Source organism: Meles meles, chromosome 14 (genome assembly GCF_922984935.1).
Source record: "Meles meles chromosome 14, mMelMel3.1 paternal haplotype, whole genome shotgun sequence".
Taxonomy (NCBI): Eukaryota; Metazoa; Chordata; class Mammalia; order Carnivora; family Mustelidae; genus Meles; species Meles meles.
In genome coordinates, this window is record NC_060079.1 from 22916766 (window position 1) to 22936113 (window position 19348).

The 19348-nt window shown below is 36.4% G+C and overlaps 1 protein-coding gene across 11 annotated transcripts in view; it reads left to right on the forward strand.

The window, feature by feature from the left end:
• Positions 1-19348, forward strand: part of INTS6 (integrator complex subunit 6) — a 110572-nt gene that overhangs the window by 39604 nt on the left and 51620 nt on the right. For all 11 annotated transcript variants that reach the window (XR_006821478.1, XR_006821479.1, XR_006821476.1 and 8 more), the window contains one exon: positions 17348-17531. Coding sequence is in view for 6 of the 11 variants with exons in the window: in XM_046028162.1 (XP_045884118.1) it covers positions 17348-17531 (184 nt within the window). In the remaining 5 variants the exon portion in view is untranslated. The remainder of the gene's footprint in view (positions 1-17347; positions 17532-19348) is intronic.

Consider the following 19348-nt stretch of genomic DNA (forward strand, 5'->3'; position numbering starts at 1 on the left):
TATTTTTCTGAAGTTACTTCCTAAGTGTTACCTTATCCCTAGTTCTGCTATAGCTTAGGAATTACCAACTGACCTAATTTCTTTAAAACTTAGTAAGTTTTATTTATTTTAAAAGATTTTATTTATTTGACAGATAGGGATCACAAGTAGGCAGAGAGGCAGCCAGAGAGGCAGGCAGGGAGAGATAGGTGGAAGCAGGCTTCCCGCTGAGCACAGAGCCGGATGCAGGGCTTGATCCCATGACCCTGAGATCATGACCTGAGCTGAAGGCAGAGGCTTAACGACTGAGCCACCCAGGCGCCCCTGCTTTTTTTTTTTTTTTTTTTTTAACCATTATGAATAAAGTCACTGTGTACGTTGGCAAACAGGTCCTTTTGTGGACATAAGTTTTCATTTCTCTTGGGCAGCATATGCATAGGAGCGCAGTTGGTGGGTGATACGGTAAGTGTGTATCTAACTTCGTAAGAAACTGCCAAACTGTTCACTAGGGTGGCTCTACTAGTTTTGCGTTCCCACCAGGTATATGTGAGAGTTCTAGCTGCCCTACATCCTTCCAACACTTGAGTTTTTTCAGTCTTTTAAATTTTAGACAACATAGTGGGTGTGTGGTGGTATCTTTTGGTTTTAGTTTGCATTCCTAATGACTAACGGTGTTGAACATCTTTTCATGTATTTATATGCCATCTGTATGTCTTCTTTGGTGAAGTGAGTGTTCTTCTCTGTTGCCCATTTTTTATTGGATTGTCTTGTTATTACTGGGTTTTAAGAATCTTTTACATATTCTGGATACAAGTCCTTTATCGGATACATGTTTTTCAAATATTTTCTCTCAGTCTGTGATTTGCCTTTTCCTTCTTTACAGTGTGTTTTGAAGAGCAAATGCTTTAAATTAATTTTTTTCCTTAATGGTTTGTGCTTTCTGTATCCTATTTCAGAATTTTTTGCCTAGCCTAATGTTACTAAGATTTTTCTCCTATATTTTCTTCAAGGAGTTTTATATAGTGTGAGCTCTCTTAGGATCATGATTTGTTAGAATTTTTATGTCTCATGGGAGGACAGTATTGAGATTCATTTTTTGAAACATCATTAACTAATCTTATCAGTGCTCTTGTTCCAAAGATAATCCTTTCCCCATTGCGTTGCTGTGGCATCTTTGTTGAAAATCAGTCGGCCACTTGTGTCTATTTCTGGGCTTTCTATTCTGTTTTGTTGATTTCTATGGCTGTCTTTTGCCAAGACAGCGATATTAAGTCCTATTAATTTAATATGTCTTGAAGTCAGTTAGTTTAATTTTCCAACTTGTTCTTCTCCAAAATCGTTTTCTCTCTCCTAGGTCTTTTGAGTTTGTTTAGCCGTAACATTTTAGAATTAGCTTGATAATTTTTTGCAAGAGAGCCCTCTGCAATTTTGTTTAAGTAAGCTCTAAGCCCACAAGGGGCTTGAATATATGACCCCAAGATCAAGATTCGCATGCTCTCCTGATTGAGCTAGCCAAGGCGCCCCACCTACTGCAATTTTAGTTAGAATTACATTAAATCTGTAAGTTAATTTGGGAAAAGTCAACACCTTACATTATTAGTTATTCTAACCCCATGGAGATGGTAATCTCAGATTTATTTAAGTCTAACTTTTCTCAGTGGTGTTTGTAGTTTTTACTGTATGTTTTGCACATGTATTTTGATGCTATCATAAATTGGTCTTTTTACTTTCAATTTCTGATTTTTGCTTGCACATAGAAATAGAGTTGATTTCTGTATTTTGACCTCATAATCTCTGATTTTTTTAAATGCACTTTTCCTATAGTAGCTTTTTGCAGATTTTTGGGAATTTTTTGCATACAGGATCGTGTTTGTAAATGTAGAGAGTTTCACTTAACACGTTTTCAGTATCTGTATGCTTTTTATTTCCTTTTCTTGCCTTTTTTTTAAAGGCTTTATTTATTTATTTGACAGAGAGAGACAGTGAGAGAGGGAGCACAAGCAGGGGGAGTGGGAGAGGGAGAAGTAAGCTCCCTGCTGAGCAGGGAGCCCATGTGGGGCTTGATCCTAGGACCCCCTGGGATCATGATCTGAGCCAAAGGCAGACCCTTAACGACTGAGCCACCCAGGCGCCGCTCCTTTTCTTGCCTTAATGTGCTTGGAAAAGTGGTGAGAATGGACATCTTTGCCTTGTTCCTAATCTTGGGGGATGGGATTGGGAGTGAAAACTTTAACCATGTAAGTATCATGTTAACTGTAGGTTTTTTGTATACTCTTTTTATTGGATTGTGGAAATTCTCTTTTGTTCCCAGTTTGCTGAGGCTTTTTTTTTTTTTTAATCATGAATGGCTAGTGAAATGTCAGATGTTTTTAATGCATATGTTCAGATCATCATGACTTTTTTCTTTATTAATCTTGTTGATACAGTGAATTACATTAATTTTTGATGTAGACCAACATTGTGTGTGTGTGTACATACACACGCATATATATATAGTTGTGTGTGTATCCTTGTTACATATTCTGTAGATGAGGAAGCTGATACACAAAAGTTGTGATGTAAGAGAGCAAACAATAGGAACCCAGAAAGCAGTAGTCTGAATTATTTGCTATAAATTCAAGCAGAAAAACAGATTTTAGTAAGGTGACTTTATATGGCACAGTGTAAACATTAGACGGGAATCCAGATAAGTAACGGGATGTAGCAAAATGGGAGGAGATGGGTTTAAATCTTGTTTTTTCTAAACCTGCAGTAATTTGAACAAATGTATCAATTCTTCGTGTAAAGGTTTCTTTACCCTCCTCCTACCCGCAAATGATTCTGTTTATTTGATTCTAAGAAAGTTTGCCCATTCTCTACCCTCCTCAGCTTTTCTGAAATCAGGAGAGATGTATTAGCTCTCAGCAGGGAGGTAACTTGTGATGGACTTGTATCTGGTAGTGTCTATGTCAGTGCGGATTTTAGGCAGGGGCGTGAGTCATTAAGCTCTCACTCAGGCTAAACTGTTTGCTTTGCTAGCACCTCATGTCAGGTGAAATTTTTATATTCTATTTTATAGAGTTAAAAATGTTTCAGTTTAATGTGAACATTTGGCTAATAACTGCATTTACAGAAAAGCTAGTAATAAAGGCAAGATTTCCTTCCCATTCTCATTTTCTTTTCACAAAGGCTTTTAATTGCGTTTTTAATTGTGTCTACTCATATATATCCAGTTTTTAAAAACATATATTGTGGAGCTTTCAAATATATACAGAACTAGGGAAAGTAAATTAATAAATCTCAAGAACCCTTATCCAGCTTCAACTGTTACACACATTTTGCTGGTCTTGTTTTTATCTGTTCTGCCCCTACTGCCATTTTTAGCAGGAACATTTTATATTTATTTATTTTGAAGGATTTTATTTATCCTACAGAGAGAGAGAGAGAGAGAGACCCCACATATGTGAGCAGATGAAGGAGCATAAGGGGAGGGAGAAGGAGGGGAAAAGAATCTCAAATATATAATGACAAAATAATTTGTCATTATAGCTTCACAGAATTTTTAAGGAGTCTAATAAATAATGGTCTAATATCTGATCTTTATTCCAGTCTCCCTAATTGTCTCAGAAATGTCGACAGTTATTTGAACCAGAATCTAAACATGGTTCATACATTACATCTGATCATCCAGTTGCTATGTATTTTTAACTAGAATTTTCATAGAAGTTTAACAGAAATTTGGATTCGTAATTCTTGCTTGAAAAATTTTAAAGAACTTAACTGCTGTATAGTGAATTAATAATGAAATTTTAATAATATAATACAGTAGATTACCTACTGAACGATAGGCAGTGCAAATAAAGGCAGTTGAGAAATTGCCAAATTTCTGAGAAGTAAAACTGTCTGTGATTATGAAGAATTGTCACTGAGGGGGCGCCTGGGTGGCTCAGTGGGTTAAAGCCTCTGCCTTTCGCTCAGGTCATGATCCTAGGGTCCTAGGATCGAGCCCCGCATTGGGCTCTCTGCTTGGCAGGGAGCCTGCTTCCTCCTCTCTCTCTCTCTATGCCTGCCTCTCTCCCTACTTGGGATCTCTATCTGTCAAATAAATAAATAAAATCTTTAAAAAAAAAAAAAAAGAATTGTTACTGAGGAATCAAAACATCAAAACATCTAGCCAGAGTCAACCTTTGAAAGTGAAGCATTGTATCATCTAGTAATTTGTAATTGAAATAAAAATAAAACAAAAATATTCTAAGGTTAATTAATTGGAAATGCAAATGCAACACTGCTAGTCTTTAATATACCTTGAAATTACACTTTTCAAACTGAACGTGCTAGTGAGGTAAAGTTCACAAGTTATAAAATATAACTCTGATGTTCTTAACTTCTGAAGGCCAGAAGGGATTCAGAAGAACCTCTAGACCCAGTGTGGAGAACACTTAAAAGTCTATGATACTCAAATTCAAACTCGGTGGTAGGAAAGAAAGAAGGATATGAAGCTGCATGGATAATTGTGTGCTATTGTTGGAGAATTTTTTATATACATTTAATGTTAAATTTTGGGGAACCAAAGAAATACGTTAAATTGATAATATGCTTTAGAACTGTAAGTTAGAAGTAATAGGTATGTAGGGAGATTAAATGATGATTCAAGCAGGATGTTTAATTGAAACCCTAGTACAAAGTTCAGCAAATAATGAATTGTCAGCTTGTTAACTTGCTTTGTGATTTGGGGCAATATTTAGTATGAACAAGAGGTCTTTAAGCTTTGTCTTTCTCTGCTTCTTGGAATTACTAAGAAAAGCTTATTATTTTTAGGGGGTACAGTCTGTTTTCCAGAGGATAGGGACATATAAAACATGCTGTGGGAAGTTTTTTGGTAAGTTTTCATACTTGAAGTATTACATGTTATCAGTTACCTAGAAAATAGTAGCTCTCAAAATGACTCAGAAAGCTTTTACTGTTTTTTAGTTTTATTTTGTTTTGTTTTTATTTATTTATTTGTCAGAAAGAGAGCATAAGCAGGGGAAGCTGCAGGCAGAGGGAGAAGCAGGCTCCCTACTGAATGAGGAGCCTAATGTGGAACTTGATCCCAGGACCCTGAGATCATGACAAGAGCATGAACAGCATCCTGCTATTCATTTCTAAAGTTTTTTATCAACATGCTTTAAACTAAACTTCTGACCTAATACTTTATAATTTATTATAGTTTTAATGTTGTATTCTTATTACTTTGAGATTTTTTATTTTTTAATTTTTATCTTTTTGAGATATTTTTAATATTAATAATTGTGAGTAGTTACATGTTATTGTACATCTTTTGAGAAAAAATACTCTTTTTTGGTTGTGTGTGCGTATTTAAAATCCAGTTTTGTAGCTTTTACAGAAAATTATGCTTCATATATAAAGTACTCTGTCACCATTTTGAGCATATTATATCATCACTTTAATAGTAGAGGTAGAGAAAGTGTCAGGGCCTTGGACATAGCATATTCTGTATTTTTTTGTCTATAATTGTTTTTGGTATTAGTCCTTTGCTTTTTGCTTTCATTAACCTGTTTCTTCCTCTCATTCCTATTACTTTTGCCATCAGTCACCCTGCTGCTTTTCTTAACTAGTACATTAACTCCTTAACTTGCCTTTTCTTTTTCAGCCTGTCATATCATGGCAATAATGATTCTAAAGCACACCACTTGAGTGTTATTCTGCTGTTAAAAATGTTTGATTGCTTTCCATCGTTCACTAGATTCCTTAGCGGCCTTCACAACTTAGCCAGTCACCTTGTTTATCCATACATCATCCATACCTCATTTATTCATTCAGCCACATTTATTGAGTTTCTTCTGTGAATCAGACACTGTGCTAGGCTCTGAGTCTCAAATGGTGAGTAAAAACAAACAGGAGCTCTACCACCATTGGTCTAGTTGAGAAGACAAACATTAATAAAAACGTCACATAGGGCACCTGGGTGGCTCAGTGGGTTAAGCCTCTGCCTTCGGCTCGGGTCATGATCTCAGGGTCCTGGGATCGAGCCCTGCATCGGGCTCTCTGCTCAGCAGGGAGCCTGTTTCCCCCTCTCTCTCTGTCTGCCTCTCTGCCTATTTGTGATCTCTCTCTGTCAAATAAATAAATAAAATCTTAAAAAGTCACATAGATCAAAGTAAAATTGCAATTATCATATATCCTGCATAAGGAGGAATATGTGCTATAAGAACTTACAATAAGGGCACACTAGATCTAATCGGGGAGTTCAGAGAAAGCTAAGATCTGAAGAAATGAGTAAGATTTACTACACAGAAAGTGTGAAATATGATCATATCAGACTGTGCAAAGAATCTTCCCAATGGGAGTATTTTTTCTTTAAAAATTTATTTATTTATTTATTTATTTGACACAGAGAAAGTGCACAAGCAGGGGGAGAGGGAGAAGCAGGCTTCCTGCTGAGCGGGGAGCCCAAGGTGGGGCTCAGTCCCAGGACCCTGAGATCATGACCTGAGCAGAAAGCAGACACTGAATTGACTAAGCCATCCAGGCGTCCCCACCCCGACCAAAGGGAGTATGTTTTGAGAACAAGACTAGAAACAAGCTCATGTGACTTAGTGCATAAAAGAAAAGGGATCTTGTATAAAATGGAAAAGGAAGGTTGGCTTGACCACATAAGGGACTCCAAGCAATGCCAAGTCATGTTGTTACTAAAATAAAAGCAATAGGAGGCCATCCAAGGGTTTTTATTTGGAGATACTGGGTGGAGGAGGGAAGACAAATGGATGTTGGAAGACCAGTTAGGCATTGTTGCATTAGTTCTGCTAATGGATTGGCTGAGAAGCTTGGTGATGGTAGAGAAGTAGTCATTTTAAGAGATATTTGTAGGGGCGCCTGGGTGGCTCAGTGGGTTAAAGCCTCTGCCTTCGGCTCAGGTCATGATCCCAGGGTCCTGGGATTGAGCCCTGCATTGGGCTGTCTGCTCAGCAGGGAACCTGCTTCCTCCTCTCTCTCTGCCTGCCTCTCTGCCTACTTGTGATCTCTGTCTGTCAAATAAGTAAATAAAATCTTAAAAAAAAAAAAAGATACTTGTAAGGTTAAATCAACCAAATTTGGTGACGTATATTATATTACATTTGGGGTATAATAAGGAAGAGGGAGATGGCTTCTTGCAATGCTGGAGAGATTATGATACCATTCACTGAGCTAGGAAATGTTGAAAGAGTATCATTTTGGGTGGAGGAAAATCATGACTTCAGTTTTGAAGGTTGAGTTTAAGGTACCTTTGAGCCATTCAAGGGAAATGTCAAGTAGGCAGAAGAATGCTCAGAAGAAAGATCTAGGCTGGATATATAAAAATGTTTAATATTATCTGAGTATAGATAGTAAATGAAGCTGTGGGCAGGGTTTGAGGATTTAAAATGTAGATTGGCCAAGACTTAAAACTAAGCCTTGAGGAACTGTAGCAGTTAATGGTATTGAAGGTTGAGTCTGGGTTGTGTGTTGAGGGTAGAAGACAGAACAGCCAGAGAAGAGGAGGGAAAACCTTGAGAATATTCCAGTATGAAAGCTAAAGGAGAGGAGTGTCTAAAGAGTGGTAAATAGTTTGAATACTGCTGGGAAGCTAACTATGAAAAATCTCCACTAGATTTAATGGCACTATTATCTATTTCTGTGTAATACATCATCATAAATCTTAGAGGCTTAAAACCAGTGTATTATTTCTCAAGATTCTGTGGGTTGAGCTCATTCAGCTGGCTGCTTCACTGGGCCTGGAACATTGAAGATGGCCTTTTTTGCAACCTGGGGCTGGCACAGTGAAGATGGCCTTTTTTATAATCTGGGGCTTTGGTACTTATTGTTGCCTGGGCACTTTGCTGCTTGTCCCTGTGGCTTCTGTCTCCATATGATGTCTGATCAGTCAGTGGTCAAGTTCAATCTTCCTTATGAGGAAGCTGGCTCCGGAGGGGGTGATAATGAAGTTGTGAGGCCTGTTAAGACTTAGGCCTGGAACACTTTCCATACTTGTCATTTATCACAATGACCAAAAAAAATCATGGGTGACTTTGTGTGGGAATTGTTTTGGTGGACTGAAAAGACTAGGGAATGACTAGTAGATGAAGAAAAAATTCCTTGTCATTCTTTATTTTCTCTAAACTTGACCCAATAGGCTACTAACTGCCTGAATACTTAAGGTTTTTTCCTTCATATATTCCCTTTCTCTGAATGTTGTTCCTCTATGTCCCCCATATTAAAACCTTACCCTTTCTTTCTTTCTTTTTTTTTTGATTTATTTATTTATTTGTGTGAGAGAGTTCATGAGCAAGGGCAGAGGGAAAAGGAGAGGAGAGTCAGACTCCCCGCTGAGCACAGTGTCCAGAGTGGGGCTCAGTCTCTCTCATGACCCTGAGATCATGACCTGAGCCAAAATGAAGAGTCCAATGTTTAACTGACTGAGCCACCCAGGGTGCCCTTAAAACGTTACCATACTTAAAGGCCTTCTTATAATCTTCAGTTTCTCCTTTCTACTTTACTGCCCAGCCGCTTTGAATTTTGTTTTTTCATCCTACTATTTTTTTTATTTCTTACCTCCTATATTTTTGATGATGATCTTCACCCTGCACATGCCATTGCCCAATCTGCAAAAGGTTCTAGATTCTTTTTTTTTTTAACCTTATTTATTTATTTATTTGACAGAGATCACAAGTAGGCAGAGAGGCAGGCAGAGAGAGAGGAGGGGAAGCAGGCTCCCCGCTGAGCAGAGAGCCCAATGTGGGGCTCGATCCCAGGACCCTGGAATCATGACCCGAGCCGAAGGCAGAAGCTTAACCCACCGAGCCACCCAGGCGCCCCAAAAGGTTCTAGATTCTTAGTCAACTTTTCATTTTCCTAACTTACTCAGATGCTGCTTTTCTGTGAGCGTTCCCTGGCTCATCCGCCAGATAATTACTTACTCCTGTACTCACACATGTTATATCATTAAGTACTTTCAGCCTGTCTTATCATGGCAATAATGATTCTAAAGCACACCACTTGAGTGTTATTCTGCTGTTAAAAATGTTTGATTGCTTTCCATCGTTCACTAGATTCCTTAGCAGCCTTCACAACTTAGCCAGTCACCTTGTTTATCCATACATCATCCATACCTCATTTATTCATTCAGCCATATTTATTGAGTTTCTTCTGTGAATCAGACACTGTGCTAGGCTCTGAGTCTCAAATGGTGAGTAAAAACAAACAGGAGCTCTACCACCATTGGTCTAGTTGAGAAGACAAACATTAATAAAAACGTCACATAGATCAAAGTAAAATTGAAATTATCATATACAAGGCCAAGTACTTATGGCTTCAACATATGGAATGACTGTTTCTCCACCCCCTTCTCTAGGTGTCAGATTTTGCAGCTTATGTTCTTTTGTCCTCTATGTGGGTACATACAAGGGGCATAGAGATCAAGTACATACATAGTAAGAGAGTAATCCTCCCAGCTCTTGAAGATAAGACTACCTGGTTTTATAACCTACCATAAACATTACCACAGATTCTGTGTTTGTGTGTTTACATCCACATCTGTGTATGTTTTGGGGTGGGAGGAGCACAGGTCTTATTGGCAGGACCGAGAGGTGCTATGTTCTGACTGCTGCTCTCACTCTACCCCTCTTACTCTTGTACTTTTCTTCTGCGGTGGGAATGGGGAAGACCTCATTTATTTCATTTGACAAATACTGTGATGGGGGGTGGGGCACAGAAAAGAGCAAGATCCTTCTCCTTGCCCTCTCTCAAACTGGTGGGATAGGTAAGTAGGTGCCAGGTAAATGGGTCATTGAAACATAAGGTGTAGGAAGTATGATTATTAAAGGACTTACTATTTGAATTACTTTTGTAATAGAACCAGTTGGCAGAACATCTAAGTGCAAGGGAAACCTCCTAAGTGTTGGTACAGATCAGTCAGTCTTGACTTTCATGGTTGGCTCTGGTGTGGACATCATCCAGGAGCCAGTTAGGTGGTTGGATACAAGGAGAAATCTACTTGGTTTTTGAATTAAAGATGTTTTAAAAATAAACTTCTTTTGTCCTTTTTTTACTATTTGCTGACTTTTATTTTTTACATTCTGCAGGTCTAAAAAATAAGTAGTTAATGTGTAAGAATTCTGGTTATCTAAGGTTTTATAATAGTTTCTCTTAAAGTGAGCTAGCTAAAACATCTCTTATTATTTGGCTTGGTATAGTCCTTATTAAATCTTAACATAATGCCATGCTTTAGTAGGTGCTCAATGAATAACAGAATGATTAAAATTTAAGTTGAGCCTTAGTCCATTCTTAGCACAGTCACAAATAATTAGGATTTGAACCATAATCAAAAACAAAAAAGTTGAATGAAGGAGAAATTGCACTTTTATAACAAAGGTTGAGCAAGCCTAATGAGACTATCATTAGACCTACGTAATCTGCCCTTTACTTTTGATACCTGTGGAGAAATAAATTTTATTCCTTTTTAATAAGAAGTTCAGGAAAGACTCAAAGTTGAAAAGTCAGTAAGATAGATCTCCAAAGGAAAGAAGGAAAAATAGGACAATTTTCCTAAATTTAAGCTGGAGTTACATTTCCTTTTCTGTCAACTACCAGGATAATTACATAAGTTGTCTGGAATGGTGGTATCAATGAAATGAATCACTTAAAATAATATAGAGGGGCGCCTGGGTGGCTCAGGTTGTTGAGCGTCCCACTATTGGTTTCAGCGTAGGTCATGAATCTTGGGGTGATGGGATCGAGCCCCGAGTCAGACTTTGTTTATGCTCAGTGTGGAGTCTGCTGGAGATTCTCTCCCTCTGCTCCTCCCCTTGTTTGCACTCATCTCTCTAAAATAAAATCTTAAAAAAAAAATTAAATAATATAGAAAACCTCAATTGTATACAAGTAAAAATAAAACTTTGTTATTATAAACAATAATTTTCTTTGCTTATTAATAAGTCCATTAGACTGAGGTTTTACCAGGTACAGTCTTGTGAAGACCCTAATAAAGACCAGTAATGTCATGATTATGGGGAGATTACTCTGTTCTTGAATCGCATATGATTTAGCCAATTCTTAAAATTTGCAGTCCTTACATGGTCTAAACTTGATTATATAGCAGGGATTATTTGAGTATGTATCCTTCAAATATGTATCTTCTGACATGGAATCTTATATTACAACTTAATCTCTAAAATGGGGATAATAATAGTACCTGTACTGCTTTGTTATTAAATATATGAAAAGCTCATAGAATTTTGCTTGGCCCATAGCAAGTGCTCAATATCCTAGCTACTATTCTTGTTTACTTTTATTATTGTTATTAGTCATGTACTTAAGAATTGGGAGAGAACAGCAGGAGTGAGAAAATACATTACTGCGTCTTTACATTGGATAAAGGAGTAACTTGGGGGGAAAGCATAGGATGTTTTATAAAACAATCTAAATTATTTATAAAATACACTAATTAGTGGCTTAAAATCACTAGATTTCTAAAGGGATGATTCAAAATTTGCTTCTAAAAGTAGTTACTTTTCATATTAATTAAACTTTCCTTTTTTCTATTTAATGAAATTTTTTTTTTATGTGGTTATCTCAACACTTGGTTTTTTTAAAGATGTAGGTAATGGTTTACTAGTGGTTAGGCAGTATAATGAAGTGGTTAAGAGCACAGAATCAAGGGCCAGACCAGCTGGGTTTGAACTCTGTCTCCTTACTATTTACTGTGGACTTTCCAGAAAGTTATTGGAATTCTTTGTGCAAAAACAGAGGCGTTTTTGTCATTTGTAAATAGGAATTGTATGGCGCTTATCTTACTTGTTTATTTTTGTGGGTTCAATGAATTAATGTATATATATGTTAATATATAATGAATTAATATATGTATATATATTTTATATATGTATATATGAGCCATATATATATGGTTTAGAACAATGTTTGCTGTATAGTAATAACTACTCTATAAGTGTTGTTAATGACCAATTTTTTTTAGCATCATTAGTGTAGACACTTAACTTTAAATACTCTTACACTAAAGTTTCTTGCAATTAAGTTTTATAAAACTCTTTTCCTGCCAAGTGTTCAGAAGTAAGCTAATAAATATCTTCCTAACCAGTATTGTAGTTTTCTGGTTAGCTTATCCTCCCAACACACCTCTAAACAAAATTCCTTTAGGAACATGATCCCTTTCCTCTGAACTCTTTGAGTGATGGGACCACATTTTATTATGCATCTTTAAATACCCAGAACCTAAAAGATGCTTAATATTTGGTAGGTGAATAAAAAATGATGACTGAAAGAAGCATGCATAATTTTCAGGGAATATTTTGCTCTCTTGCAGTATACTTTAATAACTAATTAAGGAGAACTCTTTATTGAAGTCCTTAAAAATGTGGGACCTTTGGGTTTGTGATTATTATCTAATCTACTTTAAGTTGAGGCATGTATGAATTTTTCTTGTCTTTGATTTTGTATAAAACGTAATAGTTGACTACTTGAATGAACACTTCATCTGCTTTTGACACTTATCTTCATATTAACATATTCAGATATTCTGGATAGATAAGGATAAATGATACAAAATTTCAACATATTTGCCAAATTTTGTTCTTTTTTGTTGTAGATTTTTAAAAATTTAGTAAATGAAACAGAACACTGCAGATCGTTAAGCTGTAGTTTCCTTTGTTTCCCTACTCAGTGTTAACTTTTTTCCCTCTTCCCCACCCCACCCCATCATGAATTTGGTATGTAGCTTTTTAGTTCATCTTTCTCACTTTTACTACATGTACATGTAGATTAAGTAATAGTTTAACAGTGCACACAGATGCGTATCTGTGAGTGTCATTTTCATCTTGCTTTCTTTTCATCTGATACTGTTTTGATTCACAAATAGATTCACACTTTAGTTGTCCCCCAATATAAGAAAAAAGGTGATATTCTAGAACAGTGGAGAAAGGATTTTTTGTAATAGTATGTCAGTTGGGTGTCTGTTTGAGAAAAAATCTACCTCCACTTCTAGCTCATAGAACAAACTCAATTTCAGATTTAAATGTAAGTGGTAAAATAGTAAAACTTTTAAAAGAATATAGAAGAAATTGTCATGACCTTTGAGGGCACAGAAAGTACTAACCACAGAAGAAAAAATGTATTAAGATAAGAAATTCAGTTTATCAGAAGATACCACTAAAATAGTAAAAGAGGTCACAAAATGGGAGAAGATATTTACAGTATGTATATCTAACAAGGGACTAATCCAGAATATATTAGTAATTTTTCAAATCAATAAAAAAAGTTAACTCAATTTTTTTTTAATTTTTTTAAAGATTTTATTTATTTGATAGACAGAGATCACAGAGAAGCAGGCAGAGAGAGATGAGAAAGCAGGCTCCCTGCTGAGCAGAGAGCCCGATGCGGGCCTCGATCCCAGGACCCTGGGATCATGACCTGAGCCAAAAGGCAGAGGCTTTAACCCACTGAGCCACCCAGGCGCCCTAGTTAACTCAATTCTTAAAAAGCAGGCAGAAGACTTTAGCAGGCACTTGACACGAGCATTTTTGCTCCTCGGTGCATACCAACAGAAGCGCATATCTAGGTTTTTCATAAAAAGACATGCCATAATTTCATAGTTGTACTATTCATACTAGAAACTAGAAACAACCCAGATGCTTATCAACAAAAAAAATAGATAAACTCCAGTACATGTTCTCTCTCTATTCCTTTGTTGTCTCTCTTTCTCTTTCCCTCTGTCTTTTACACTTAACATGCTATGTGGCAATGGGAATGAATGACCTACACTTAAATATGCAACAGTATGAATCTCAACCCCATAATATTAAATGGAAGAAGCCATAAGCCAAAGAGACCATATTCTGTAATTCCATTTATATAAAGTTCAAAATCAGGAAAAACTTCAATTAGAGAGAATGACTGGAGGGGCATAAATTAGTAAGTTTCTGTTTCTTGATAAAAATGCTAATTACACAAGGACATTCATCTTGTGAAAGTTCACCAAGCTGTACATTCATGATTTATGTTCTTTTATGTATGGATGCATGAATTGTATGTATGCTGTATTAAAAAAATACTGTTTTGAGATGTATCTGTGTTGGGTCTTAGAGGTTGAGTTTATTCATTTCAGCTCTGATTTATAAACAGACCACAGTTTGTTTATTGATTCCCTTATTGGACTTCTAGGTTGTTTCCTGTGTTCCTGTTTCAAATAATGCTGTAGACAGTATTTTACCTGGCTTCCTGTAAACACATATGAGAGTTTCTTTAAGATGTATAACTAGAGATGGCATTGCTGGTTCCTGGTGTATACTAATTTCAGCTTATCAGATATTATCAAATTGTTTTCTAAAATGGTTATATATGAGTGATGGAAAGTATCCATTGAGATACACACACACACTTCTCGTCACTTTTGTCAACCCTTAAAATTTTGCTCATGTGATGGGTGCAAAATGAGATATCCCTCATATTTTTTTTTAAGATTTTATTTACTTATTTGATAGAGACACAGCGAGAGAGGGAACACAAGCAGAGGGAGTGGGAGAGGGAGAAGCAGGCTTCCTGCCGAGCAGGGAGCTAGATGTGGGGCTCGATCCCAGGACGCTGGGATCATGACCTAAGCTAAAGGCAGATGCTTAATGTCTGAGCCACCCAGATGCCATCCCTCATATTTTTAATTTGTATTGTCTGGCCATAAATACATAGATACATACATACCTAAATCCTTAGGTATTTTTTTTTCTCCCATTTTTCACTATTGAGAATTACCCATTTGTATTTTTGTACATTTTTCTTATGGTTAACTTTATATTTATTTCTTGATTTATGTGCAGTTTGCCTTGATTCTCAGAGTCCATATATTTGGAAAGGCCTCCATTTCTGATTTTAACATGCTACTAGAATTTCAGTTGTAGACTTTAGATTTGGAATAATTGAACTTTCTTAAGAATATTTTTCTTTCAGTTTCTTTGTCTTTGTCCTGTCCCTGTTTGCCTACCATTGCTCCTTCCAATATTACTGGCACATTTCAACTATAGGGGATTTTTTTTTCCTCCTCCTCTGTTGGTGAGAAAGGGTAGTAGTGATATGGGGAAGGGGAAATGATAAATAGAGAACTACATAAAAATTTGACAAGTTTTATAAAAGTGATACAACTATGTATGAAATATGCTTGTGACCATTCTTGGTTGTTTGTTGATTTTGCTTAAAATATTTTCCAGATCTGGCATTCCACAAAGGCCAGTTATTTTGTTTTATATTGTCTCCCTTGTAGATGCTTATCATTAAATTATTTATTTGTGTGTGTGTGCGTGTGTATGTGTATGCCTGTCTGTCTGTGAGTGTGGAGAAGCAAGAGAGAGAGAGAATTATCTGATTAGCTGTGTGTGTATATGTGTATACAGTTTGGGAACTGTCATTGTCCTATGCACTGCTTGTATCTGAGGTCTTTGCAGTGCTGTTATCCTGTGGATTCTTGAGACAGTTCCATGTATTGATTATATCCCAGAGTAACTACTTGTGCTTTGATGTTTTTGTGATCTTAGGTGGTTGTGCTTCCCAGGTACAGAGGTGACTGGTCTGGAGTAAAGGAGATGATAGAAACAGTGTTTTCCTCTTTCTCTTCTGGCAAGGTGTGGTAATATTAGCAAGGGCTTGGAGTTCCTCAGCTGTTTTCCAAGTGTCACATTGAGAAGTTAGAGAACCTTCCTCACAGAACATCCTGGCCCAGATTTCTTCAACATTCCGTCCTACTGCCTCTGACTTTTGCCTTAAGTAGGATCAGTGCCAGAGGAAAGGCTCATGACTCCTGGCCATGGTGACAAAACCTTGGCTGATTTGGATCTTGCAGCGTATTCTCTTGGCATGAAGCTTTCAGAGAGGTGCCAGCTTAGCAAGAGCTTCACTAGGAATTCTCTTCTGAGAATAGAATTTGATTTTTTTTAATGGTTTAAAGTAACTCATAAAAAAAATTGAGTCTTAAGTCAGTGTAGAATGACTTCAATCCCTAATTTATCAAGTGCAGAAATCTTTGAGGTGAGAAATAGAAAGGCCATAAGCAATAGTTATGTTTGCTGTATGACCAAAGCAGTATAAACTTTGGCAATTAATTGGAAGTGATGTTTTAAAATATTTTCTGTATTTTAGAGAAAACTCTAAATAAATCCCCAAGTATGGTAATCCTGGGCTTTATTTTCATTTTTAAGAATTATATATGTGATGAAGTTTTTTTGTTTTCCTGGGCACCTTGTCATTATCACACATAAAATATTAATAATTACAGTAATGTAATTATTACTCCATATTTTCTTAAAAAATCTTTGCTTTTGATTTCTTTGTCTTTTCTTCTGTAATGTTCCACCAACCCTCCTCACTCCCCAGTCTTTGCTTTTTCATGCTGTTGATCATCTGGCCTATAGGATGTACCACTTGCTGGATTTGACTTGTAGCTTCTTGTGGTGGTATTTAACTTGATCCCGTGTCCCTAGCAGTCCCCCTAAACTGGCAGCTAGAATAAAAGTCTTGGTGAGGTTTAGTTCAACCTTTACTTCCCTTTCCCCTTTTCTCCTTTCAGTGCTCCACATCTGCTGTTGCATCACTTCTTGATACACATTCTTTTTGGTCATCCCCATTTAGTTATGCTGAGATTTGTGTGTGGATTCTCTTGGTCCTCTGTTACTTACTTGGTGCAGAGCTACCTATTAGAATCACTTCAAACTGTTCTAAGATTCTTAAGAATCCAAGATCCTAATTTAGCAGGGACTGGGGAAAGATAGCTGTTAAAAAACACATGGAAAAATAAAAGCCCTCTACCTTACTCAGATGTGGTAAGAATCATTATCTTTAATACACTTAATATGTAATTAGAGTGACAAAATTTTCTTTTATGCAGATGCTTTGGGAATATATGTTTTGTCAAAAAATTAAGCCTAATTAAAATTATTAACTGGAAACGTTTGTGGCTGCCGTGGTATACTAGAAAAAATACTGACTTGGTCCCAGGAGGCCAAATCACTTATTCTTTCTGAGACATTTTTTAATCTAGAAAATAGGAATAATAAGATATTTATTAGAGGCTTGTTTTAATGATTAAATGAAATGATTTATTTGGAAGCAGTCCAGCACCTGGTGGTTAGTTGAATGGAAACCTAAAAAGCATTACAATAACAGGTGTTTTTCAATTGAGTTCTTTAGAGTAAAAGCTTAAGAAAATCGACATAACAGCCTCTCAGGTGCTTATTTTAGCTGTATCTTTTCTTTATAAGCATTTGTTTTTTGAGTGATAGGAGACTGATGATACTGAGTTTTAATATATGTGTAATTAATGTGACCTTTTGGGAAAAACAGCCTGTGGAATCTTATTTTTTTCCCCCCTTATTTTCAGCTCCATTTACCTCTTAATTCTCCTTTGCCTGGAAGTGAATTGACCAAGGAACCTTTTCGTTGGGATCAGAGACTCTTTGCACTAGTGTTGCGGTTGCCTGGCACCATGTCAGTAGAAACAGAACAGTTGACAGGTGTGCCTTTAGATGACTCTGCGATCACACCAATGTGTGAAGTAACAGGCGGTAAGTTTCTTTGCTGGCAGTAATTCAGTGACTTAAGGCAGAGTTTATCCGAATGTTTTAAATGTACATTTCAAAAACTCCGTGTTTGTTTTCGTTCAACGAGTTAATATTAGGAATTACAATTACATCAATGAACTTCTGTGATCTGATTTGAATGGGATTTAATACTATTGGATCTGGAATGAATGGTATTTCTTTCTACCCATATAGAAAGTGCTGGTATTTGAAGTTGTTAAACTTCTGCCTTACCTATAAAGATTACCAATGGTTCATAAATGCAGTAAAATTATTTTCTTGGAAAAATGAACAGAGTTTTGAAAATCATCCCATTAAGCATGTAATGATTGATTCCTTGGTTAAGTATAATTTTCCCTAGAGGCAAAGAGGAAGCTAGGTAGTAGGTTAGAGGAACAGGTAGTGAGGTCTTAATGCAGCTAGTTCAGGTAGTCACTATGTTAAGTGAACAATAAGGATACTCTGAAAAAATAATATGTGAATAGACTCAGAACTTCTGTAATGTGGAATTGGTCAGCAGATGGGTGAAATTCATACGGCTATGTATTGAGTGTCTGTGTGTACCAAACACTGTTCTATGCTTTAAGACTGCAGTAGTGGATATGACAGGCAGTGGTATTCTTGCTTTCACGGAGCATTTTAGTTTTCACCTAATGAATTTAATTTAGTACTCACTCAATGTCCAAATCTGACATACCACTATTTCACCTGTGTCAGGGGCCTGTGGCCTTAGTCTCTAGACACAGGCAGTGCTCTCTATTGAGACTCCATGATAGGCAGCCTCATAAGTTAAAGGAGCTAAGGTTCAATTGATATTTTAGGTGCCTTTCTTCTAAAATTCTCAGACAGAAAGGGTACCCTACACAGGTATATGAAGTAAATAAGTTAAGAGGTTATTTTTCACATTATTAAATGTTCATATTTATAGAAGTACTTTCTGGTGAACTCTTGTAATTCCTTCACAGTTTACTTAAAAAGGTATATACATATATTTTTAAAGAGAAAAGCTATCTATCTAAATTTGAAAATCCACTGTTAACAATTCCTTGTTTCCTTGTGCATGGGTGGTATTTTTCAGTGACAGTCCTCATTGTTTCTGTGGGTAGATTCACATTTGTATTCAGAAAATTTTAGTTTTCAGCCTTGGACGGACCCACTTGCTAAAATCCTGATTTTTTTTTTTTTTTAAAGCTCTAGGGTTTTTATTAACAGATGGAAGGCCTTGAAGTTGTAATTTATTTACACTCTTGCCTTGGAAATTTTTTTATTATACATGCTTAGTTTGAACTCAGAATTATGATAAAGTTATGGGACTGTATGTGCTATAACTTTTGCTTCTAGGATCAAGAATATTCAGAGTGGGAAATGAAGTGAGTGGTATAATCAGAGAGGGTCTGCAGTGAACCTGAGACATCCTGTAGTGGTTAATATCCTTGTCTTTGGGCAGGAATTTACTAAAGTTATTTTGTTTATTCTTGGAAAGGAATATCTCCAGAGGAGAAGATTCTGAAGTGACCCTTGGTAATATCTTTCAATCACCCAGAAACTTTGGTCAAGAAATTAGGAAGCTCCCCGGAATACACATCCTGAATCTCTCTCCTCGCTGTAGTGGTTTATTTGACTCTTTCTTGCTCTTGCTGTAAGAATATTGAGAAGCTGTTCAAATGCCACTCACCTTTTCATAGATCTGAATAATATGTTCTTTATTATGATTTTAAGACTATTTCCTAAACAAAGTTTTGAGGATAAAACACTAGGAAAATAGAAAAAACAGGAAAGCTAATATCCACTGGCATTGCACT